The sequence below is a fragment of the Vidua chalybeata genome, chromosome 5, assembly GCF_026979565.1.
Source record: "Vidua chalybeata isolate OUT-0048 chromosome 5, bVidCha1 merged haplotype, whole genome shotgun sequence".
Lineage (NCBI taxonomy): Eukaryota > Metazoa > Chordata > Aves > Passeriformes > Viduidae > Vidua > Vidua chalybeata.
The window spans coordinates 46,904,478-46,931,849 of record NC_071534.1 but is presented as its reverse complement, the minus strand read 5'-3'; the positions used below and the strand labels follow the sequence as shown (position 1 = coordinate 46,931,849).

General features: G+C 37.4%; 1 protein-coding gene across 1 annotated transcript; it reads left to right on the top strand.

Moving 5' to 3' along the window:
• On the top strand, positions 1 to 27,331 carry PPP1R3A (protein phosphatase 1 regulatory subunit 3A). The gene is made up of 4 exons (XM_053943408.1): positions 1 to 794; positions 21,494 to 21,552; positions 21,659 to 21,795; positions 24,006 to 27,331. The coding sequence occupies exons 1-4, from the start codon at positions 1 to 3 to the stop codon at positions 26,487 to 26,489; spliced, it is 3,474 nt and encodes a 1,157-aa protein (XP_053799383.1). The 3' UTR covers positions 26,490 to 27,331.
• Positions 27,332 to 27,372: the final 41 nt, after the last annotated feature.

Genomic DNA, 27,372 nt, shown 5'->3' with positions numbered 1-27,372 from the left:
ATGGAGTCTTTTGAAGGACCTAGTCAGGTTAACAAGGCTAACTTACTACGAGTCCCCACGGGAAATGATTGCATTTCAGACGACGAAGATGTTAATATTGACATTAAACTTCGTTTCTCCCCATGTCCCCGAAGACGGAATTCTTCAGCTTCAGAGGAAGAGGAGGCAGAGACTCCCACCAACATCTCAAGAAAAGTTTCATTTGCTGATGCATTTGGGTTTGATCTTGTGTCTGTTAAAGAGTTTGATATCTGGGAATTTCCTAATACAGGACAAGAAGATTATATAGAAGATGAAGTTTTCCCTCAGGATGAATATTTTTTCTCCCAGCAGTTTACATTACCTGCTTCACAAGAAGAACTTTTACAAAAAGTGCGAAAGCAGAAAGTAGTATTGGAGTCAGTCCTGCTCCTGCCTGGGATTACCTGTATGAACGGCATTATACGAGTCCTCAATGTATCCTTTGAAAAACAGGTGTATGTTCGCATGACATTGAATAACTGGCTCAGTTACTATGACATCCTTGCAGAGTTCATGCCTAATTCTTGTGGTAGTGAAACAGATCAGTTTTGCTTTAAGATTTCCTTGGTGCCTCCTTTCCAGAAAGATGGAATTAAGGTGGAATTCTGTATACGCTACGAGACATCAGTTGGTACTTTCTGGGCAAACAATGATGACAAAAATTACACACTGATTTGTCACAAGAAAGAAACTGTGCCCAAGGTGGATAATAAAGCCCAGAAAGAGGTTACAGATAGGAGTCTTAAAGGCTGCTTAAAGACAACACAAAGCAGGTGAGGTTACACCTTAATTTTTGATAATTTAGAATATAGCTGGCTAATTCTGACTTTCTATGTATGCTTACTTGAGTCAAGACTGCCCATGTTATTTTCTTCTATTTTACTTTTTTTTGTAAATGAAAAATTAGACTGAGACTTGTTTTCAGTAAAGTGTTTGTATATATTAGCCAGTGATTTTCTGCAGACAGATGAGTTGGGATCATAATTTCATGCATGGCACTCGTTTGAAAGGTAGTGTGAGGCTCTATAAACCCTCTATGCACTGTGTACCAATTCTGATCTCTGTAGGATATAAACTGAGCTGACATCAATAGGATCTCGGTTCCAGAATAAGGTAGATGTACAGTTAAAATAATTTGTGTCCACTTCCTTTGTAAGTCAACAAAAATTTAAAAGCAAAACAAAAGCAAGGTTTTCACACAATTTATGGCATGGTTCTTTTTCTACATGCAATTATTAGATCAGAAATGGGACCGGTAGTTCATGAAGAAGTGGATAACTTAGGGAAGAATCCAGCAATTAAAATAGCTGGTACAAACTTTTCTGCAAGTGGTTGGGCTATTCTGCAAGTTGTATATTAGGGCTATAATTCCTTTTCCCTGCTACTGGTTCATGCTTCTGTTTCACAAATGGTGAAATGAAGTATGTTTTATAAGGCAGAATCGGTAATATATGAAAGAAAAAATGTATAGAATTTATCCTCTATATACTGTTCTGATTAAATATAGACAATAAATATGTTAATTATAAAGTGGCAGTTGTTAACTTATACTTTAATCGCATATAAAGAGGGACACTTAGGAATAGTCACTTCTATTTTCCTACTGTTTTGAACAATGTTCTTTCTGTTAGCAAAACAGTGTTGCATGCAAAAATCTAATTCTCAATTATTTTCCTCCCCATCATCATTTGGACTTCTTAAATTCTTACAAAATTAAATCTGTATTTTACCTGTAATGCCTCTTACAATACTTGGATGCCAGAACTAAGTTAATATTGTGGGCTTGAATTTATGTTGGGGTTTTAGTTCCTATACTCTTTCCAAATAAGACAGTGCTGTTTGATTTCGTTGGTGCCCTTCCACTGGACTGAAGTGGTAGGGAAGGGGGAACAGAGCTGCAGTAGTGGTGGGAGCTTAAGGAAAAGGGAGACAGCCAGGGCATCCTCTGTGCAGAACCTTCATTCCCAAAACCAGACTTTCTATGCTGGGAACTTCTGCCAGCCCTAAACACACATTAGCCCTGTGAGGAGAGGTGCACAATATGGCTTAGTGCTTTTATCAACACCACAGGGTAGAAGCCACCCCAAGGCTAGCCAAGGTCTGGTTTACAGCCAGTTCACAAAACTCTCCTGAAGAGTGTCCTTTGGGCCAACTCTGGAGCTCTCATGATGATACTTCCACAAAGGAACATCCCAGTATGTTAGAGCAGAGGGAACAATGCTTTTACATGTCCTGACATGTCCTGTCAATTCCTGACATTTGTGTCTGGTTTTATACATAATTTCTGTGTTTTAAGGAGTGTCACATGACCCATTCTGGATAAGTAGGATAGCCTGAGATACCCTGCAGAAGAGCTGTGATATTGAACACCATAGGCATGTGCAGGCAGTATGACTCCAGCCCAAGGTGAGGTAGCCCACAAGGAACAGATGATGAACATGGAGAGCTGAGTCTCAATTTAGTGAGCCCTGGGCTTCCAGATGGTTGCAGGAATAACCTGAAAATTTAGGTACCATTGACATCTAAGGTCAAATGACTCCTATGTGTTTAATTCCCTAAAGTTTCTCATGATATGCATAGTGCTAGCAAAATCTGTAGAAGCCTTCCTTCTGGGGGATATTCTTTTACATGGATATACTAAATGATTTATGTGTAAGTCAGACAGAGAGCTGTTTTAAAAAGTGGGAAAGGAGATAACGTGTCCTCTCCATATAAAATTACTTTGTTTTTAATCAGATTATAAAGTTGTCTCCCTCTATGTCAGACTGAAGAGGAATGCATATGTGTGCATGTATTTATACATACATATATATGTATGTGTGCTTGTCTACATTTATGTGTATATTTGTTCATATAGACAGATATACACATGTATGCTTAAAATATTTAAACCAAAGTGGTCAGATTCTTGTTTACATTAGGATCTACTACACATTTCTGTCAAACAATTAACAACCACGCACTTTTAAGACTCTCTTGAATGGCAGAAAAATGTACGGAGACCTTACAGTAAATGCAAAAATGAGCTGCAAGTATGTTTGGAATATTGTTTCAGTGGTCACCAAGACTTCTGAAAGACAGTTCTGGCAGTATGTAAAACAGGACTAGTTTTATGCTACAGGGACTTCTTTGAATTCACAAGAGTCACAGCTTTTGCCAGTGTAAATGAGGTCAGCATCAGGGTCTTTTGTTTCAAAAGAACTAAGATGCCAACTTCCATTGCTCACTTGTTTTTCGAAGTGTCTTTGTACATGTTGCCCCTTTGAGTGAGGAGGAACACCCTGCAGACATCTGCAAAAGTACCTCATTATTCTCCTTCAGACCCTCATTAAAACTCCTTTGCTTTGATACCTCAAAAAAAAGCACAAGAAAAACAAACCCCCCAAAATTGGTAAAGTAAGGCTGCTGATGTGCTGTTGCTCCTTCATCTCGCGTTAAGCAGTACTGCCCTTTTACCAGCTCTCCTCCACCAGCCAATCTCTCTCTCTCCTCTTACTTTTAGTTTGGATGATAAACTCTGCAGCATTTATATGTGCTGTGCTGGGTGGTTACAGAACATTTAGCAAAGTAGGAGAGTCCTCAAACATAACCAGCTTGTCCTTATAGTTGCAGCATTGCAAATAGATAGAAGTAAAAGCAATTTCATCTATGATTCTCACAATAAAGTGACAGGTAGGGAATATTGCTATCCATACCCATGAGTTGGACATAAATTAAAGATTTCTTTATAGCAATCTGAATAGAAGGATAATTTTAAAGGACACTCATTTGGGACTCAGTTTCAAATTTAGAAACTTGTAATAACATTTTTATTTTTTTTAACTCTTGGCTCTGAGATATTTACACTTGCTCTTAAAATGTGCAATTTACCTCTGCAGTTAAAAAATAAGACATGAAAGGATCATGATTTTTAATCAGAGAGTCTGATCCACTCTAGGGCATATTTGTGTGGCTCATTAAATGTCATTAGCAAGGATTAGTTGTGTTAGTTAAGTGAAAGCAATAATATGCACTTTCAGAGGAAGTTACTGGGGAAACACAATAATATGACTATTTCAAGTTACCCTTAAGAACATGATCCAGGACTAAGATGAGTGAATGAAGCTAATAGGCTGATTTCTGACACCATTATTAAGAAATAAATTTTAAAAATTAACTTAACCCTCAAAAGTTGCACCTGAAAAAAAATTTATAGTAAAAAGCAAAAGTGAATCAAATAATTAATGCTGAAAACTGTCTATATTTGGATATTTGGAACCACATCACTTAAAAGTCTGCCTCTTCACTTCATTTCACTGTTTCATTTGCTTTTGCTTTCATATCTAGGTATAAAGGTGTTTGCTTAACTTGTACATAGTAATAGATATACTTCAGGAGAAAAATTGACTCCTAAAATTGTAAGACTCACAGGAAGAGAAAAGGCTTTTACCAATAAACAGGCCTAATTTCCATCCTATTTATAAACATAAATAAAATATATACACATAAATATATACACATAAAATTGTATATAATATATAAAAATTAAAAAATATATAAATTATATATATAGAGAGTCAGAATATATATTTATACATATTATATAAAATATATATTATATATATTTATAAATATATTATATATAGAGAGAGAGAGAGTCAAAAAAAGAGAAAAGAGTGGAGGTGAGGCAATTAATTTACATTTTTCTGACTTATATATATATAAGTCACTATAGGCATATATATATATGGCCTATATATAGGCTTATATATGCCTTATATATATATGTCTATATAAGGCCTATATATATATAGGCCTATATATATAAGGCACTATACTAGATATAGATATAGATATAGATATAGATATAGATATAGATATAGATAGATATAGATATAGATATAGATATAGATGTAGATATAAGTCAGAAAAATGTAAATTAATTGCATCACCTCCACTCTTTTCTCTTTTTTTGATTCTCATACTTTTGGGATATGGATAATGATTCTGAATGTGAATTCTTCCCAGTCCTCAGATTTAGATGACATGACTGTATTGTGGACACCAGGCTCCTGCATTGGTCTGATCAAACAGGAACTGGTTGGCTGCTGCATGAGGCAGACTCCTGCAGATCATGCTGAAAGGTGCAGAGATAGAGTTATGGAAGCCATGTCCCCTGTCACTGGGGATGCTACATCCCATTTCTGTGCTTGGCCCTGGTTTGCCATCTGTCAAGAGCAAAAGTGACAGCACCAGGAAAGTGGCTGATAAGCACAAGAATTGTTTTACAGAAGGGTATTGTGTTTGGACTCTTCTCCTCTGACAAGGAAGGGGAAGGCTAGTATTTTTGTCACAACTGTTAGAGTTATCCTCCCTTAGCTCTCTGAGCCAAAAAATATATCACTCTGAAATGATCCACAAGTGTATCACTGTGATCCAGCTGATATTGATCCTATGCCTTTTTTTTGTAATTGCTGAACTGTACTTTTTTTTGAGTAATAATGTATCAATTCCCTTTCCTCCATGATGCCACTTTAAAACACAACACAGAATAGGGCAATGACTCTTACAAGAGCTTCTTTATGTACAACAGACGATGAGAAAGAAGAGATTAAAACCCATGTCTGTGGGCTACCGATGCCAACTTTGAAAACATGTAGACTGAATGGTCTCTAAGAAATTGTCAGTGAGAAAATTTCTTCTATGCATGAGTGCCTTTCCTTCTTCAGATGCTGATCATCTCCTTTCTGATGGGAGGCAAAGGAAGTTAAAGTTGCTGAAGACGCAGCTTGGCAAGACTGCACTTTGCTCACTGTGCTCTGTCTTCCCAGGCAGATGGCAGACCAGTGCCTAGGTTGTGCTGAGAAATGCAGTTTTGCTGCAGCTCCTCTTAGCCTTTCCCACAAGCTCATAATGTGATTTTAAAAAAAAATCAAAGGCTTCTTACAAAGATATTTGGAAATAATCTCTCATGCACTTTGCTATGAAGAACAACTGCATCATTCCCATCTGGTTCATTTAAAATATGGCATTTAAATTACATTCCATTTTAATCCTTGTTCTTTTGATTGTGTGTCACCATAATCAGGAAGGGAAAAGAAGAGCAAGAAAGGTGTTAAAACACACATCTTTGTGTACCTCTGTTTAATCTCAAAGTTGTTTCTGGCATTTTAAGTTATGAGTAACATCTTGATCAGCATACAGATATGGGATTTGACTAAAGTTTATTGCTATTAATAGGAAGTGACTGCAGTCACTGTTTTTACCGGAGAGCAGCTGCTAGAGAAGCTATCCATTCACAGGGAGCCAGCTAAGAGGAGCACTCCTCTCTCTGTGTTTAGTGTGACTAGTATTCCCAGACCTTCTCTTGCCTCCTTGCCTCTATTGCCAGTCTTTCTCAGTTGTAGAATTAGGTAGGACTGGAACCAAAATAGGACTTTTCCACCTACTTGAAGAACATGACTATCAGGGACACAGGATAATTATTTAAGGTGCTCTAAAATATATTATTCAGACAAGTGGGATAAAAGCAAGTTGTGGAACTGAGTTTGACTCAGCATCAGGAATGCTTCTTAACAGCAACTCAAGGGTTATCTTTTGAGGAAATTGCTGCAGCCTTACTCTCCAAAGTAATTTAAAATAAGCTAAGATAAACCACTTGAAAAATATTCTATAGAAAACAATCCTACTTGGCCAGAAATTATGCTCAATGTTTTTTTTTCTCTCTGTTTAATCATATTATTTCAAAATCTGGGCATGTATACTATTTCAAATATGAAACTTATTAAATACCCTGAAGATAGATATTTAGGTTAATGGCTTAAGTCTCTGAATGCTATCACAGAAGTGTTAAAAAAAGAGGTGGAAGATGTGGATTAGAATGGCATGCACAGACAAATAGACACATTCTTCCTGTACTTGGGGTCTCCTAATTGGAGTGTACCTGAAAGCTGAAAACCTGTCACATTTTTGCTTTTGGTGGTTGCAAACTGCGCCACCCATCTGCCATCCATTTATTGCACTAGAAATATTTAAAGAAGCATTTAAAATTTAAAGGAATAACACATGAAAATAATATGTTGTACTGGCAATCTTAGCATAGTATTTACATTGGAATTTATTACTATCAGTGGTTTCTCATTCATTTCCATGATCTACATTAGAAACTGCTCTCACCAATGCTACAGAACAGAAATTTGTGTTCTATTGTGTGGGAAATATTGGTTGCTATAAAGCTTTTTCAGTTGTTTGCATGAAATCATGTAAAGCCAGTGCTCTGTAATCTGGCTGTCATTTTTTTTTTTTCAGTTACTACAATTTCATCAGCTTATTTAAATACACCAATAATGTGACACTACTATGGCTGACTCTTAGAACTTTTTAATTCATCAACTGGCTTGATCCTGCAATAGGCATAATAAATAATTTAATAAACATCAGGAGTCTCACTGAACTTTGTAGAGTTCTTCATGTGTAAAACCATCCTTGAATTTTAATATTTACAGGACCAGATGCTCTTTTAGATTGCTGGTTAAGGACCTTTGGAAAAATAGAAGTACATTGCTAAGTGAACTCCTGTATGTTCAATGATTCTTTTGTTTACGAAGATATCTATTTTGCAAATTGAACCAGGCTGTAAATGACCATTTCAATACTCTCTCCTGTCCACCATTCAGGTACTACAGTTCATAAATGTTCAGTTGGAAAAAAAAATTGCTCCATTACATTCAACTTGACTTTGCTAAATGTTAGTCTTGAAAAGATGTTTAAAGTTAGTGCAACATTAGCTGAGAGCACTGGAGTCATATTTAATCATTGCAATGAGTACCAGTGTCATCTGAGCTGTTTATTCTGATTATGAACTTTAAGCTCTGATCCAGTCCCAGCACTACAGCTCTGACATTGAAGCAACAGATTCAGCTGCAGTGTAGGTCCAGAGAACCAATTGCCCATGGTATTTTCAATATAAAATATGGATTATCTTCTCATCAGCAAAAGGTGGGAAAAATGGTCCAAAAAATACTTTGAAAGTTAAATTAAGTCCCCGCCTTAGGGCAAAGGAGAGGGTAAGACCTTTTAAACACTGTGGGAGAAGGTTAGAAGTGGCTATTTGATCCCTAGACCTTCAGTGACACACACAAGAAGTATTAGTTGACATGCCAAAGCATAATAGAGGGCTTGGTTTTCTGAATGCCTTTCCACTCTCCTCCTGATTCATGAAACCAGCTGATACTCTAACACTAAACCTGAAGATTTATTACTGCTGGTTACTAACTGTAGTCCTGAAGGGCACTGGGTTACACGATTGAGTGGGAACTAATCAAAGCTGGCAGGTTTTTCTTACCTTGCACTTAGGTGCATCAAGTGGATTGGCATTATACTTTGTTTTGATGCAGAATTGTTGTCCCTGCAATAACATTTATAGATACTGGGTGATAAATATAAGATTTTCTAGGCTGAAAAACTTTATGTTATGTTAGAGGGCTGGGGAGTTTGTCAGTCTTTGCAGCTACCCTAGTGAATCTGAACCAGTGTCTCCTAGGTTTTTGCCATGTCTTCTTGACAGAAATATTGATACCTATAAAACAGCTGCCTTCTTGCTTTGTGGTAGTAAACATGTGAAAAATGAAAAAAAGATTATAAAGGTCTCTTGTCATGATGACACGTGGGATTTTCATCATATTGAGATACTTACTGAATTTACAATTGCTTTCCATGATTTAGATTATAGTTGCCCTCTCTTAAGAACAACTGTCTAAGGTTTGTGTTTTTTTTTTTTTTTTTTTTTGTGGTCACCCTTTCTGTTCTCCTGGCCAGGAGTGGTATCGTGTCTTAGTGTCACCTGACTGCCATCTATCTCTCTACAGTCTATCTAAGGCACTTCCCACCTTCTTGTATACGTGCCTCAGCACACTGCAGGCAGCCTCTTGGAAAATATTCTCTTCTGACAGGCCAGGAAGAGACTGCTCCTTCCCTATTTTTCCCATGTGAGATTCAGAAAAAGATCAGAGGCAACATAGGTTAATATTTTTCTCCTCTCAGATTTATCCAAAACTTGAAAGTTTCTTTCCTCCAATATTTTAAAGCAGTGGTAAAAAGAAGCAAGAGAAGAGCACTACCCACAACTCCTTTCTACAAAACCACTTTGATATTTGATCATACCTCTTCTAGACAAAATGGTGACCTATGGAGCATATCCTCTCACATTAGGCCAAGTCTAGCCCTTGACTGCTCACTCACCTTTTCCTCTTTTTTAACAGCTTGGCCCTGGAGATAGATATCCAAATAGAAAAGTCCTGCATTACTAATTCACAGTGGATCTCTCAGTAGACTTTCTAACACTGCCCTGGAGAATCTTTTTGAAAGAGGTTCTCTGTTTATGAAATACATAGCCCATTCTGTCAAAGGACTCAATGAACTTTCTGACCAATCCACATATAAAACAGCTGTGTAACACTCCTGAACAGGTACTGCTTCAACATTGCTACAGGGATATCACAATGAAGTACAACAGTCATGACAGAGCTATGAAAGGATCTGAATAAAGTGGCAGAGTTCCTGTTTATACTTGCTATAGCTTAATTTGAGGTATAACTGACTTCTTATGTGATAGGCTCTTCTGCAATCTTCATATCTACAGTCATGAGATTTGGGGATAGACAGTGCTATATTAAAGGCTTGAGCCTGGCACCAAACTGGTGTTGGACTCCTGGTTCAGACGGGATGGCACTAAAATCTTCAAATGGACAGATATACATCTATATTAAAAAAAAATTGTGTTACTGTTTTGCTATTAAAACTCAAGGTCTTTTTTAATGAGCTAGAAAATAAAGACTAATTTCTTGGGACTTTGTTTGCTTTGAGGCAATGATTATTCTCATCCCAAGTCAGGCCAATGCATTTTGTTCTGTGCCACCCATGTCCCTGCTTCAATCATAAACTAAGACCGAAAAATGAAAATATTAGTAATTGGAAAATATAATCCCCTGGATAACACCAATCCAATAATCTTAATAAAAATAGATTTATTACAAACATTGTCTGAATTCTACTGGGGATTATCTTTGCAGAAAAAATGCTTAAATTCCCTTACAGCTGCTCTCTTGATCAATTGTCCCCCTTGATACTATTAATCATAATACCATATATTGCTTATTCTGAGCATCTTTTTCAACTTCACTTTCCAAACTTCTGTTCTAATATCTCCTTGTGTAGAAGTTACTGACAGTCCTTTATTGTCCTTTTTCAGGCTCACCTTTTCTCCTCTTCTGGTAACAGCCCCTTTTCTTAGGTGAGAAGACAAAACTAAGGGGTATTTCCTCAAGGTGGAGAAATATGACAGGTTAATATTGTCCTCCTCAAAATTCAAACATTTCAGTAGAGGTTCTTTGTGGCTCTGTTTTCATTCAAAATGCTTGTGAAGTTTGCTTGCCTGACTCTCCTGGAAGTGAAGCCTTCCATTCCCAGGGTAGTTTCCAAACAGCAGCCACAGTGCCAACCTCCTTTGCCATGCCAGCCAGCAAATGCCCTCACCTCCTGCTCTAACAACGAGTGCACCACGCCATCTCCTGCCTCTGTCCTCTGCTTCCTGACTATCAACAAGGAAGCTAATTAGTGTCAGTCCCATTTGTTGGGTGACACCTATTTACAAAGAACTAGGTTAAGCCTTCTTTAACACTGCTGGTAGTTGAAGGTCATATAAGAAAATCAATCTTGCCTAGATACACAATCGGGGCTCCTATTTTACATAAAGCTTAATTTTAATAGGATTGGTTGTAATGGCAATGTTTTAAAATATTATTCAGTTATTTCTGCTTAGTGTTCACACATCTCTTCATTTATAGATGTTGATTTTACCTGCAGTTTTTGCTTCTGAATATTTTCCTTTGTGGTCTCAATCAGTTTTGAATCTAACATAATTTAAATTTATTTTTTCTGCATTGTTTACATTAAATTCATTTTCTGTTGTGCTTCTATTTTTTAAGTACCTCCTGAAAGAAAATAATCACATAACCAGAAGGCCATGATACTGCCACACATGACATATAATAACAGTGTTATGGTTCAGGCATGTATAGCATGGCATCTCCACAAGGAGGGATTATTTGAAGCCAAAATGCTTTTAGGTGGGAATTGGCCATATTTTAGGTAAAGCCACCTGAGAAGTCAGAATTCAGGAATGTGCATTAGGAGCCCAGAAGCAAGGAATGGCTGGCTGAGCTTCAGTTGTCCTCTGTTTTGTTGTCAGCATGGACTGCAATTCTCCACGTCATGCTCACACTGCTCTGTGCAGGCTTGCTCTGTCTCTAATTAGTGTGGCTGTTGGCTTCTGCTACACTTAAGGTCTAGTTCCAGGACTCTGCGTTGAGTTTTGGAAACAGGCAGTTATTTCAGCCTGAGGATGCAGCCACTGCCCAGGCCCACAGCTCTGCCACCTTCCCAGCTCTCCCTCCCAACACCTCCCTGAACTTCAGTGCAGCTCCATCAAATTCCAACACAGCTCTTAAGCCCCTACCTCATATTAAGATCATCCTTCTTTAACAGTTTGTAAAAGCCTGAAAACGACCTAGAGCATTTCTCTGAAAAGTGTTTTAGATGAGTACTTAGTTCCTTGCAACTTGCTTTCAGAGCCACTTTAGAGCTTTTTCCAGCTCCCCCTGACTAATGGGTTTGGTAGTTTAGAGCTCACACAGGCTGCTCACACCGACTTCCCTTTGCTGGTTGCTACTTTTGCACTGCTGCCCACTTTATCCTCTCCTCTAAAGCCTGGGAAGGCTCTTCCCTGTTCTGATTTTATATGCCCAGTACCTCTGCCTTCTTGGACGGCTGCAATTCTGTGTCCAGTTGTTTAGTGCTCTCCCTAGGGTCAAATATTAGGATGTTATTTCATTTTCTTTTATCCCTACGTCTTGTCTTAAAAAAAAAAAAAAAAAAAAAAAATCCAGAGGACTGCTTAATATTCTCAGGCAGTAATGTCAATTTTCTTGCATTTTCTTGCATATACCACAGGTTATTGCAACACATCTTCTTTCTTCTTGTACAGTGCACATATTTTTTTTTTTTATGCATCCTAATCTTCATACACTCCAAGTCTGGTCTGAATTATTGAAATTCTCTAGCAATCATAGCAATAACCTTTCTCTATATTTAGATGATTTCTAAGAAAAAAAATATATTCCCTTACTTTCTGGCAAATTCTTATCAATACCTTTATATACAAGTTGCTATAAAGATTAGCTATTCTTATCTAATTGTTTCTTGGAGTTTAAGACTGTCTCAGCAGGAGTTGCTGAGGGATGAAACTTCTAATGATGATTTAAAGCAGTGAAGTGTGTAGGCTGAAACTGAAATAATTATTGCTGTAACCCTCTAAGCACTCCACGTTCCTCAAGAGAAAATACTTTGTTCAGAACAGACCCTGAACAACAAAATGCGAAGAAAGTAAAATAAAAAAAACCTCCAACCCTTGAAGCAGGATGATAATTTAGAAATAGAATCAGTATAATGTGTAGATGTTCTCAACAACTGCTCACAAATGCATCAGACATGACAATTAAAAGGAAATAATAATTATGGCCCCATTCTAAAGTATGGAATATTCTATTCCATTCAATAAGTCATGAACACTTTAAAACCATCAGTGTAATCTACAAACCTATATTTACAACATTAAACTGGATGTTCTGCCTTTTCAATAACTGTCATCTCATCTCTATTATTTTCACCTCAGACTCTAATTGTTTCTTTTATAGGAGCTAACCTACCAGTGTCCTTGGCAGTACAGTTTATGGCTCATGCATTTACAGTAATTGTTTGGGCAATTTGCCACACAGTATAACAATCTTCACATCACAATCAGTTTTTATAATAAACAGCATTAGTTGTGAAAAATACAAGTGATGCATGATTCTTATGGTAGATAAAGGGCACTGAAGATGCCCTTTAGAAAAAGAAAGGAAAACGCTCAAGCCTTGAACTACTTGAGAAAAATACTGGTGTCACAATAGAGCTAATTAATTTGATGGTACAAACAAGAGGGGGAAAGGGCCTTGCATTCATTAGTGTCAATTCCAAATGAGAGCATACAGTTCATAAAAATAATATGCTGCCTTCATTTAGATGAGATATGCAGGTAAACAGATAAGAAGCATCAGGTCTGGCAGTACCAATGATTTTGCTCCTGAGCTTTATAAAGGTTCTTTCTTTTCTGTAGACACAGGGAGCTCAAAGCCGTTACAGATACAACTTAGAGGTAAAACTCTGGAGAAGGCCAGACCCTACTGCCCACCAGCTGGTTGGCTCCAGTGAAGCCAGCACTGCCAGGCAGCACTGGGCACTGGAGCCTCTGTGCATAGTTCTGGTCTGCTCCTAGGAAGATGAACATGCACTTTTTGGATTCTCTCCATAGCACACAGGTGGTGGCACATAAACGTGTCTCACTGCACGCGTCTCTGCTGCAGACGTTTTATGGGCTCTCCGTTTTCAAGAGTCAGAAATAGGAGCTCAAGCACTGATCAGTGGTGAGGCCACTGGACACACCCCCAGCAGGCAGTCTTCCATGTTAGAAATTATCCAAAGGACAAATAATATATTTGCCCTCTTAAGCCAGCACACAGACAGGTAATTCTCAGCCTCTTTGTCATCTCCATCCCACATTAGAGATCCTGGGTAGTGCTGTGGCACAGCCAGGCAAGGCCCCAGGAGGCACAAAGGTGGCTTCAAGCCAGGGCCGTAGGGCCTCTTCCTGAGCTCAGCTGTGAATTCCCTGGCAGCACCAGGGCCTGAGACTAAGAACTGCATGTGATTATAAATTGTGGAGTGGTTGAATTCTCAAACTATAACTTCAAATTCTGAGAAAACAGATATCAATTTAGATGGCTAGGGAGATTTGTCCCTGTAGTGAGTTTTGAATTGAGCTATATGGAGGCAAGGAATGAGTTTGTCTTTACTCATTAAATATTTAGTTCATATATTCAGTCAGTGAGTTAGAATAAAATTAACTATGGAGACACCATCACAAAAGAAGTCAAAGTCTACACTTTGAAGGTCCACATCAGGATCTGTGGTGGCTCCCAAACCAGAATGAAGCTTATATTTTCAGGTTTTTTTTTAATAGTACACAGTTTTTTTTTCCCTTCTTGCATTTTACTCTCAGTGTGAATTGGTTTTGGAAATATTTTCTCCCTTGTCCAACTGGTATTTTAGGACCAATACAAATAGAGCAATATTTTAAATCAGGCCAACTGTTATGAGGGTTATGTTAGTAAAAACATACCTTGAATTCTTATTCTTCTGAGCCTTACAAACAATTGAATAGAGCTTTAAAGCTCTGCTTAGAACTTTACACATACAAAATCTTTCTTAATTCTTTCCAAAATTCCTTTTTCCTGAGAAATTAATTCTTTTAGCATATTTGTGGATTTTGAATGATATTGCATACAATACTACTGAATTTTTTAATTACATGTGGAAAACCCTTTCTCTAGTTTCTCACACAGGTCTTCAAGACATTTTGCAGGCTTTCTGCTTTTGATGTGTACATAAACATTTAAAAATACTTTTTGTTGTTGCTTGTTTAAATGCAGATACTTCCTTCTCTACTTCTTTCTGAAATTACTGCTGCTAATGATACAAAAATAACCAAACTAAGCTGCCTGCCCTTCCCTCCCCATATTCCCTTTCCCAGGTCCGTGGGCTTACAGTTCTGTGCAGGATTGCCTGTTTGGCTCCAGTGACAGCTCAAACATGAGTACTTAACTGCCCTAATTTACTTTTTGCTCTTCTGCTTCTCAGTAAAGCACTGCTGACACATGTAACTACTTCATTTCAGGGATCTCACACATCGTTTACATCACAGTGGCATTATTCTTCAGTGAGGCTGGCTATTTTTGGCACTAGATCCAAAAGCACTAGTTGTATTGAAGGTTGCTGCTGTATGAGGCTACTCTTAGGCTTAGAAATCTGTCCTGAAATTAAAATATAGCTATGGTTTGGTTAGCAACTTCAGTCTTGCCAACTCTTTTCATGAGGACGTTTTAACTTCACCTCAACTTCAATACATTCAATTCTACCTTCAGGGTAGAATTTTGATTTGGTTTGATTTTGAATCTACAGTGAAATCAGAAGCATGAAAGAATCCACAAAACCTAAGACTATTTTAAAATAAAATAAGTTTAAAAACTTTTTTCCCTTTTACATATTTTAACTAAATATTTGAGAAATACATTCTTTGAATACTTTAGCAACCTCATACCTCTCTGAATTTCAGACTAAATAATATTGTCCCACGTTTTCTTTTAAATATGGGATAGTATAAAATTGATCAGGTTGCATTAATTTCAGAGTTTTTCAGGTACATTTTCATCGCTCCATACTCCATAATCCAACAATCTTAGCCATTTTTTCACATTTTTAAAAATAAATATCGTATTATTTAGATAGTAAGATCTAGCATAAGTAGATATAGCTCAGAAGAAAGTGAATGGTACCGTGAGTTATACAAACACACAGACACAACTTTAGCCAAATATTGGTGCATGAATTAAAATCATGACAAGCTATGATAAACCCCACGCATTATGAAGTAGTGTGTTACTCCTGGCCATAGTTTCAAACCTATTTCAGGCTAGACAAAAACACCTCCTGCTCCATAGTTAAAAATCCTGGAAGCACAAATCTCAGGGCATATAGCTGCACAGGAACATTTGAAATAGGGCTGGATTGTGACTATGGGATCAAGAAGTCTTATTCCTTTGGGAAATGTGTTGCATAATCTCTTTCACAAAAATATATTCATGTTTCCATACTGAGACCTTCTCAGTTTCTTATGTCTGATACTTATACTGATAAACTACAGGATATACTTTTCTAATGCTTACAGATATTCTTTTAAATTTTCACAACAAATGTTTCTCTGAACTCTTTATATTAATGCACTAACAGTCTTGCTGCTTTTTTTGTCTTTTGGGTATTTACCCTTTTGCTGTATCAATAGAGGGCATTTATTCCTCCTCTCAGACTTTATTTTGTTATGCTGAAAATAGAACTACTCAGTCTGTCTCCTTCGTTAAAATAGATTTTTCATCCTGCCAGTCTTCCTGTAGTCCTCTTCTGAACATGTTTTAGTTTGAATCAATCTTTCTTGGACATTTTAGTCAAATTTTCTAGAGTAGTTCTTATTGGTGCCTCATGCCACAATATGAACATTTCTTGGAAATCTTTCCTAACCAGGACTATCTTCCCTGAGACATTGCTGCTGAACTTGGTTTGCCTTTATATCATAGTGTCTTTGTCATCTCACACTAGCGGCTTGGAAATGGTTTCTGGCAAAAAAACCCTCTGATTTTTCTCGTTCACCTGTTCCTTCCAAGTTCTAAACCCTATTTTTGTGGCAGAAAATCTTTCTAGTCCCTAAATGTATAACCTGACACTTTATAATTTTGAATTTCATCCCTTATCTATTATTCTGATCCTCCAGGCCACCGTTTTCTTTCAATCCTCCTCTGTGTTGATGTCTCCCAACTTCCTCTCTGCCACGGATTTAATTTAACTGTGACTTCTTGTGCTTTGGTCTGTAATAACATGACTGAGTAAGTCTGATTACATGACTTGTCCTCTCCGATTCCCCAGCGACGCCTGCTAGCTCCACAGCCCAGCTCCAGGGACCCTGCTTGGCACCGAGCCCCTCTCCCACCGCCCAGCTCTTATGCTCATCTCCCTCTTCTCCTGTTTAATTAATAAATTTCCCATGTGGCTGCACAACAAATGCTTTAATGAAGTCCAGATAACTGATTTTTAGACAAGGGAAATATAGTGATCTTATCAAAGACAGATATTATCAGGTGTCTGGCACTTTTATGCCATTTTCCATTTATCTATATTTCTGTTCTCATTTTTGTTTTAAGTCTATTGTGAAAACTTTTCAAAGACACCTGGGCCTGTAGTCGCCTTGACACTATTTCCTAAATATAGCTTCTATTCTTCAACTCTTCTGATATTGTTACAGTATAGGACCACTTTGAATAGATCTGAATAGCAAAGGTTTTAAACGAACATGTGTTTTCCTCTGTTGAGTCTCTCATAGTTGGGTTGGAGATTATCTGTTTCTCTTAATTGGAACATATTTAAACAAGGTCTGCTCCCAGACTGCATGAAATAATATAATTTTCTAAATTGCTGCTCCTATCAGTTATGCGCTGCAAGATTTCTCTTCTTATAAGAATCTGCCCCACTACTAGCACTATGGTAGAAGAATTTATGAGAAGTCTTTAGTTTGTGGGGTCATATATAGATTACCTGAAATTTTGATGAAACCTAACTTCTAAAAAATTTTCATTTAACTTAAAAGGGATAGTTCAAAAGTCTTGATATGTCTGAGTTTATTCCAACCCTTCATGAAGTCAAAGAAATATTGTTTGACCGCTATTTTCTTTTCTTGTCACTTAGACATTTTCTGTCTACTCTTCACATCTTTAGGGTTCAGGTTTAACATTTCCTCTCTGGGATGCCAATTCCACATTCGGGACTTCTGAACTCCTTCACATAATGTAAATCACATTTTCAGTCCTCTCAGTCCTACTAACTAGTCCCTGAACTTCATATTTGTTCTTTCTAATGCAAAATTACAATGATAACCTGTTTTCAGTCCTGACTTATTTTTATAACTCAATACAAGTGAATGATAATTTCATCAAGAATGAATCATATGAGCATAGGTTTTGGAGTTTTAAGCTGGTAGAAATTCAGAAGTTCCTGGTGAACTTTATGAAGATGTGCCCCATTCAGCTGAATGAGAAAAAGCAACAGAGCTTCTGCAGGTTTATGACTACTTATGCTGGAATGGAATTGCATAATCTGACATAATGGATTTTTTTTCTAGGTTGCATTGTTGTAAGAATATCTGGATCACTCAAAAATAAAAGCAAACACTTTTTAACAGAATACAAATATTGTGTCTCTCATCATGTAGGCAAATTTAGACCATACTTCACAACAAGGTGAAATAATTAATTCCTGAAACAAAAACTTAATTAATATTCTAATTTTAAAATCTGCTCATGGAATTCTGATACTATGCTAGGACCTTTTCAGAGAAATATGGAGAAAAAAACTTACGAACTAGACAAACACCTTCTAATTGCCCCTGTTTGATGAAGGGGCTAATTTTTATTGGCTTTTTGTAAGTATTTCAGTCCTTAGGATATACAAATAGGTTTGAGATTGTCCTGTAGTTATATGCACCCATAGCCTCAAAGTATCATTTCTTAAATTGAAGTAGTGATTTAAATCACTTTTGTTTTATGCTCCTTGTGATCCTCAAACACTGCAGTATCAATATTCTCAATTTAAGCCAATTTTATATTTCCCCTGAGAATAATTATATGAGGTCAGATATTTCTGATCTAAAATTAAATTAAGTAAAATAACTGTTACATTGACATTCCCTGTATTCAGCCATTTGCAGGGCAGGTGTGCACAAATAATGGGCTATAAACTAGAAATCTTTATAAAATTAAGTGCAATAGGAAAGAAATTATGCTACAAGCCCTGCAGTGTAGCTGTGAGGCTGTGTTATCATTGCCATACTTTACCTGTGTTGCAGTGGTGAAAAGAAACTTGTTGACCAGGGCTCCAGATGCTACTAGAACAAAAGTTAAGGAAAATTTCTGATCCAATCACAGCAAAAGTAAAACTGAGGGGCTCAGATCACACATACATTGAGTATTACAGTCCCAGCCACTAAAACTCCATAACTACATTCCAGTTTGAATTTAGGATTACAAGGTGAGAGTCATGCGGCATTAGATAATGGCCCAAGATGTAGGTTCCCTTTATGGTCAATCCCTTTCAGAGGGAAAGAAGCACCTTTGTAGGATATGTCACTCCATCTTACTCATGATTCCCATGTTAGAGGGAATGAATCTCCTTTTGGAAGTGACAATCTCTCATCTCTGATAATAGGGATAATATACAGGACTGCCTGAACACAAATGCTTAGAACAATAAGGGTAGATAAGGTAACACTATACTGGCACTTACCCGTAATTATCCATTTTGAAGCATCTTTATACCTGTACATTTAAAGGTTTATAAAATAGGTACTCATCCTTAACATCCTTATTCAAACACGGTGCCTATATTTTTACCCTAAATTTTTTTTAATCAAAACAAAAAATATTCACTGCATAGGTAACAGAGGAAACAGGGCAGAATTCAGTTTCTCCTTTCTCCAAGGTATGAAAATTAAGCTAAAGAGTAAGGATCCTACTTGTACATCCAACTCCATTAGGAGTAGGCTGATCTGCTCTCCGGTTTTTCCCCAGATGTTCTGTATTCTGGTAAATTGGGTATTTTTTGCATGAATGATATGCAGTGGGGTTTTTTATCACATGAGGGTGTGATAGAAGCTGAAAGTGGCTCTGCTATTTAAATGTCACAGTAGTCTGTGAACTCTAGTTAGCAGTAGAATATTAAACTGGATATAGACATTAACAGCTCCCCTTCTTCTGGGAATGCTTCTTGAATGAAAAAATTGTCAAACTCTTGTTTCTTTAAGAAGTAGACAAAAGTCCCTTCTAGCAGCAAATGGTGCCATCCCTGCTTTCCAACAGTTGTGGCATTCATATGGCTGAACACTGTAGGTAGTCAGCTACATTCAAAGAAATGCAGACAACTAGGATTCTCTTTTTTTCCACTAGAAAGCAGTGGAAGGTTTCCTGCTGGGCCCATGTTGTTTTGGAATCATTGTTTTGGGGTGACAATTCAGTTCATGTGTTATACATGTCTTGGCTCCTGATCTGGGGCTTTTGCAGACACCCTAATAGCACCTAAGTGTTTTGATGCATCTGTATCATGGTTAAACCCCAGCCTACAGAGTGTGCAGATTTATGGAAGCAGAAGAGTGAAAAAGATGCAAAAGGGCAGAAGAAAATTGTGAGCTACATCACTAAGCCAAGCCTTTGAACAGTAAAAAAAGCCCAAACCACCCTCTCCAAACCCCTATGTATAAATAATAAGCACCAATGGTTTAGCTTAAGAACTCCACAGATCAACTCAAAAAGGTGGATCTGCTACATTTATCAGAAAGAAATGCAGATTATAGCAACTGCAGGCAGGGGAAAGTACAACTCAGTGAGAGTGGAAGAGTGAAAACCACATTAAGGTTATGCACATACCAGAATTCAAGAGTGACATGACATTCACAGAAATTGCAAGAATATTTAGAATTATTGCAATTAATGGTGAAAAAGAATTGCCGAGAGAGCATTAAATCTTGTGCTTCAAGGACAGCTTCTAACAAAAAATGGCCAAGAGGAAATTTAAGAGGGCAGTGCAAATTACTCCAAGTATTTTCCAACAATTCTACATCTTCCCCTGAAGTATCTGATAGTGGCCAGTGTCAGAGATCAGATGCAAGACTAGCAAGAGCTTCTGTCTACTTAGGCTGGCAAACCCTATAAAGACAAGTTTTTAAAAAGTTGGTGACAGTAGATGTCTACATTCTTTTAACAGAGTATAAATTTAGCATCCTCCTTCTGTATTAAGCATTTAGGTGGCAGAGTTAATGTTATATCAATTCAAATGAAAGACACTAGGAGAAAATAGAAGGGGAAAAGATTAATATTTGAAAATTAGAAAGTAATTTTCAGTAACAGAGGTGGACGGCTGGTTGAAAATCATATAAATTAAGACCTACAGAAAAGAAATTCTCCTCATAGAGGTGTCTTTAGGAGTCATACAGAGTTTACATTTTACATAAGTGACATTCTCTTAACATTTTTTCCTTTTCCACTAAAGGTTAGACCCCTATAAGCACACAATTCAAACTGCTAGCAGTTCGATTGATATCAATTGATATTGATGAGGTCTGCAGGCACTCAGCATCTCTCTGTAGGTGTTTTTTGTGTTGAACCTGGCCTTTTTTTTTTTCACAGCCAGCAAAGCAACAGAAAAAACTGCACTGGCTGAGGGAAGCAGAATTTGTTCCTGCTGGCCAGGCATAGTTTAGCAACAGGATTTATACACATGCAGGGAGAACCTTTTGATTTATTTCAGGTAACAGAGACACCTTTTTCTGCCATCTCTGTAAATATATAATTATTTGAAAAACACAAGCAAGAGAGAGCCCTGGCCTCTTGAACACATATATCCTTCCAGACCCTTACCTGACCCCAAAATTATGCTCTCCTGTCACTGACCCATCTAATCACCTTTGTGCTGCTTTCTCAGAAAAGGCCTGGGAAAACCCATCAGATTTGCAATGTTATCTGAAGGTCAGCACATTCTCATTTTCTCAGCCAATTCTTTCTTATGACCAAGCCTTAATATCAGGTCACTCAAAAAGCACTACATTTTATGTAGCTGTTATTTTCAGAATTTCAAATAGCATTAAAAATGTTGTATAATTAACTTGTAGTCTTTGTATTTGAGTCTAAGGGGAATTAGAACAATAATTTTTGCAGAATAACACAAGAAGTTTCTTTTTGTTTAACAGAAAAGAAGAAATATTGGCAACGTCTGATGATGGCACATGGAATAACTCAAGGACTTCAGGTACAGCACCCGGTTTAATTAGTTCTTCCTTACTGCACATGTTAATTAAAAATAGTGTAACAACCAACATAATGGAAATTATTCAACTGTTTTTTTAACTCTTCAGACACAAACGTCCCAGAAATTGTTTATTCACAAGCAGAAGACAAAGACACGAAACTAGCTAAAGAAAATATAAAAGACAAAAATGCAGAATACAACCAGGGTGATCACAAAGATGATGAAAAAGAATTAGAGTTGCTGGTAAGTGTTATACAATTATATCTACAGTATTAAATGATTTGAATCCATTTACACTTCAAAGCTGGTGAAATGCCCCCTTTTAACAGAGCTGACTGATGTACTAATTTACAAATGTAAAGCCTTGGTCTGTACTTACACTGAATCTCTAACTGATTCAACAATAGAAGGTGCTTTGATTTTGGTATAGTGCATCAACTTTTTCTGGTCTTAAATTAATGACATCTCCATTTTACTTCTTTACCAGAGGCTCTAAAAGACAGTTCTAAGGAATTAGAAGAGTAACATTTAAAAAATCTCCCTTCCTAGTCTCTAGGATGGAAATATTTTTAAATATATGCTTTCTATTTGTAAAAAAATTATATTTGTATTGCTGTTTACTTATGAGATTTTTGAAATTATAACTACATGAGCATAGCAAGTATATATATATTTATATTAGCAGATTCTTTTGTATCAGTATTTCACATATTTTTTACAATGAATTTCACACTCGGTGAACATTCAATCTATTTGGATTTGTGTGCATGCATGTGTGTGTGTGGTTTGCCTTGCATTTTTCAGTATGAAAGAAAAAATGGCAATAAATGAGACACATACAGCAGTCTATTATTCCCAGTGTCTGTTCTCAGCTCATATCATTTGGATGCACAGATTCATAATCATAGATTATAATAGCTATCACCTGTGAAAATGTGAATGCTGAATCAGATAAGAGAGGAAGATGGGAACCATTCTTTTTTTTCTTGTTGATAGAGAGAAAAAATTCCTCTCATTTGAATATAAATTTTTCTTGTCTTTTACTTTAAAAAGTTTACATTTGTTGCCTATTGTGGGATCTTTCACTGCCCGAAAGTCGACGTTTTGTTTCTTTTTTCTTTATGGTGAAATGTGCAAAGGAAGACCTCTAAAATCCCTTGTTGTTCTCAGTCCACCCTTTTACAAAAAAGAGGATCAAATATAACCATTTGTTTATCAATTGCCAGACTTGTCCGTACAATAAATGAAGGGGGAGCTGTAATTTAGATGTTAATTTGCACTGTGCGCTCTTTAATGAATTAAACAATGAAGGCTTATAATACATGGAAATACAACCAAATCTTTGAAACACACAGGCATTGGCTCACAAGACAGCTGTGCAGTTGACAAGTAACATGAGCCTTATGTGAGAAGAAGGGGAAATCGTAAGATTTGCATATAATTATTGAGATCATGCAAATGTCAGTTATGAGGAGGAGAAAAAAACACAGGCATCTCACTGTTAAATCCTGACAGTTGGCATCACCGAAGAACTCAAATACACTTGAGCACTAGTTGGCAGAGGGTCATTAAAACAGAATTTGCAGAGACATTAGCTCCCTCACTTTTCTTTGAGTGACGTTTTACTATTAATAGTTTGCAGAGGCTTTGCAGAAAACATATTAATAAGAGAAACTGTAATGGGGGTATCTACAGCAAGTGCAAATGTATAAAGGGGTGCCCAAGAAGCTAGCCTCTAATTGATCAGCTAGTGCTATCAGTGTGACTGCTAAAGTGAGAAGAGAGTGCAGTGACAAGCAGGCATAGCTGAATAATACAATATGATATTTGGGAGCTGGGAGGGAGAATGATTAGTTTCTGGCCTTTTACTTTGCTAATCTCATTTCCAACTCATGTCTTACCAGATTGTCTAAAAACAGTCTGGTTTGAAGCCTGTAAAATGGTCCCTGAGAGAAATGAAGCACAGATAATCCTTACAGTATTTGTCAGTGTGAAATGTGTCTTTGTTTTACTGGACAACACTGTACATTACCGGGCACTGATGTACTGTATCAATGCCCTTGTTTAAGCTCCAATCCTCCCCCCTCACCCCACGGCTTCCTCTCTCCAAATCTAGAATCAAATGCATAGTGAACAAATTAGCCTGCCTTTAAGGAAATATTCTCTTCAGATTTAATTTGTATAAAATCCACTAGCAGCTTACTGAACTCATGAATAAAGAGAGAGGGTTCTGAGCACTATTTTATTTCCTGCTCCTTTCAGCACCACCATAAAACTCATTACCTATGTTAAAAAATACATGCAATGCAAATTTTGCAAATGGTTTGGAACATGTTTCCATAAAAGCTTTGTTACTGAAAACAAAACTTTCCATAATGAAATCCTGCCTCCTTCATTTGGCATATTTTTGCAAAGCACTTTTTCATCATTCTTTTTCTATTCTATTGTTTCAGTTAAATCAGCACTTCACAGGAGCTAGAGGTACCTCTTCCAGAGATGAAAGGAATTTATATACAACAGAACCAATTAATTTTCCAAGTGAAACTGAAAGATTGGTGGAAAAGCTAACCTGTATAGAAAGAAGCAGTGACTTGCACCCTGTGCCTATCGGTTCCTCATCTGAAAACACTTCACATGTGATAGGAGAAGAATTAAAAGATAAAGCTAAGTATTGTGTAAGAGATTATAATAATCAGCTACCAGGGAAGGAAGTCACTGCTGGCTCAGTAAACAGCTATGAGCAGTCTTTGGAACATACTGGTACCAGTGAAAGCCTTTTATCGGCAAAACATTTTCCTCTGACAAAGCAGAATGAGGCTATCAATATTATGGCTACTGGCTCAAGCCGGCAAGGAGAGAGGCACACAGATATTTCAGAAGGTGAAATAGACAGTTCCTCGGGAAGTAAGATGATGGAGAGGCTATTCTTCAGTGAGGATGCTGTTGGTACCTCAAAAGAGGCCTGTGAAACAAGACCAGAAGCCATTTTACCAGAGCATGATGAATCCATGCAATTAAATGCATGCATAGCAAGGACACTGGATGGCAATGCTAATCCAGCTCTGGAGCACCAGGTACCACAAATGTCTCACCAAACTTTGGATTCATTGTCATCAGATGCTGACAAAAATGAAGGAAAAAACAAGATGATTGAAAGCAAAGTTCAGGTACACTTAAGAGGAGATTTGTATGCCAGCACTTTTGCACATGCTGGTGTCTCAACAGAGTCTACGCAAAAAAATGGAGTTGGTGAAATGTCACAAAGGAACACTGATTTAGAGAAGCAGAAGGAAGTCATTGAAGTAGCAGACTTGGCATCAATTGGTGAGGAGGAAGCTTCCAAGCCTTTCAAGGCACACAGGAAACACAATGCCAAAGCCCTGAACCCAACGCCTCTGCCAGCTGAGAACAAGCAGGCACCCAGGGCCACCAGGGTGGATGAAAGGCAACCTGAGGACACCCAGGAACACAGAGGATTCAGGAGGTTAAAAGACAGAGAGACAGACGACACGAATAAAGGGAGACCAATCGAAAGGGAAAGTGAAGCAAACTTTGCAGAGCAGAGGTGGCAAGAAACGGGGAGTGAGGTTCGGTGGAGAGTGAGGGGGAGCATGGAACCTCAGACCGTGACTTCCACAAAGGAGTTGTTTACCTGCCAGGAGGCAGAGAGGTGTGAAAAGTCTTCTGTCTCTGAGCAGGGTATTACAGAGAAAGCAGAGGCAGGTACAGCTTATATAATTAAAACCATATCAGAAAGTGCTCCAGAAAAAATGCCTGGCAGTGAAAAAGCAGTAATTGCTAAGCTACCTCGAGAGACTGCACTAAGTGACAGGCCCACAGAGGAAAAGGAAACAGCGTTTGATACACATGAAGGGAGAAATGATGGTTCACATTATGCTCTTTGTCAACTCAACACAGTGGGTGTATTATATGACACTAAATTTGAAAAGGAATCAGTTTTAGGTATTTATAATGCATGCGTACATGAAACACTGCAAGGAGAAATGAAGTCTGTCTGCAATAGCAGGGAAAAATGTGCCAAAGCACAAGCAGACAATATTCTACCTGTAGGAGAAGCAGTAAAGGCTTCTGCTACGGGAAAGAAAGATTTGCAGGAGGGTTTATGTTCAGAAATACCTAAAGGTCCCCTGAGCACTCAGAAGCATCTATACCATGAGAAAGCAGAAGATCTCTACAGGGAAGAAAGCCATGGTGATACACTTTCCTGTTTATGTTCTAAAGCTGAAACAAAAATGCCACCTTCTGGTACAAATACTGTGCCTAGTTATCATTATAAAAGCTCTTCAGTGCCATCTTCAGAAGGGCCCACTGTGGAAGAAGGCATGGAGCACCTGTGTAGACACTTTGAATCCAAAGTCATTGACAAGGTTGCTGCTGAGTCAAGGTACAATTTAAATCTAACAAATGAAATAACATGTCTTAACAAATGCTTCTCTCCTGAAGTTGAAAAAGGCGAAGTACCTTCCGCTTCAGACTCAGCAATTTCTGGAGAAGGAAGAGGAAGGAATACAGGTCAATTTTTCCATCAAGCAGAGCTCCAACAAGAAAGGTCATGGAGGCCAGAAGTTTTAATTAGTCAGTCTACCAAAGAAAATGGAGGAACAGACTCTCAAACTGACCATTTAATAACAGAGGGGAAAACACTAAACTGGCTTGATGACTCACAGAAAGAAATCCAACACGTTTCTGATTCTGCTGATATTTCTAACCAGAAGAGTGAAGCACTTAAGTTACCTAGTGAGTCTCCAGGTTTAAAACATATTGCTTTCAAAATATTTTATTTCTTCTTGTTTCTTCTATTTGCTGCAACACTCTACCATTACGATTTGATGGTCTGCCTTGCACTCTACCTGTTCTCCCTGTATTGGCTATACCACGAAGGAAGAAGAAACAAGAAGTCTATTAAGAAGGAATAACATTGACTGTCAGCTGTGCTCAAGATCCATGGTCAATAATCTTCAATTCCACCAAAGCATTTTCACTGTTAAAGAGATTATTCTTTGTTAGAACCAAAGCAAGATTTTCACAGCAGCATCTTTTATTATGAGATTACATATGAAGTTGAGCCTTCATATAAGTAATTAAACTGTGCAGGACCATTATGTTTGGATCATTAAATACCTATATGAGTATGAGTTCTGAAGCACGTCAAGTTAAAATGAAGTACAGCTGTTGCTTCTTAGCAGGATATGAAAAAGCAATGCTTCATGTCTCTGTAGTACTTAAACCCACCATTTACTTGCTTTAATTTCTCTTGCGTTAAAGCTTCATATTTTTCGGGGAATTTTTTTCCCAAGATTCTGTATGGTACATAACAATACAAGAAACAATATAAGACCTAAGTCAGTACTTTGATGCTGACATTGCAGTTGATAATCTGCTAGTGTATTAGCCAATGCTCTAAGCAATGCATCTGTTGATAGCTTAATACATTTTTCCAAATTTTTATTTAATTATTTCAAATTAGAGTTTCAGCGGTACCCCTGTTTGAAAAATGTAAGGCTTTGACTTCAGTAACATTATATAACTTCCAAGATGTAACTGCATAGCAGAATAGATGTGCTCTTTCCACCCTGTAATGATTGAAGGTCACAGCCACAGGCCTCTTACTGATCACTCACATGCACAAAAGTTTTTGGGTTTTGCAAATAAGGACTGAGTAACATAGCTGAGAATTTCACTGAAAATTCTGGGCAAAGCCTTTTAGTAACATTTTTCATCAGAATTGCTTGAGCATATCTACAAAGCATTAAATAAATTTTACAAAGGAATGCTGTAAATGTGTGGAGCATGTCTGAA

Coding starts and splice junctions, on each gene's coding strand:
- PPP1R3A (XM_053943408.1), top strand. CDS start 1: ATGGAGTCTTTTGAAGGACCTAGTCAGGTTAACAAGGCTAACTTACTA. Junction 795..21,493: donor TTAAAGACAACACAAAGCAG/GTGAGGTTACAC, acceptor TTTGTTTAACAG/AAAAGAAGAAATATTGGCAA. Junction 21,796..24,005: donor AAAAAGAATTAGAGTTGCTG/GTAAGTGTTATA, acceptor CTATTGTTTCAG/TTAAATCAGCACTTCACAGG.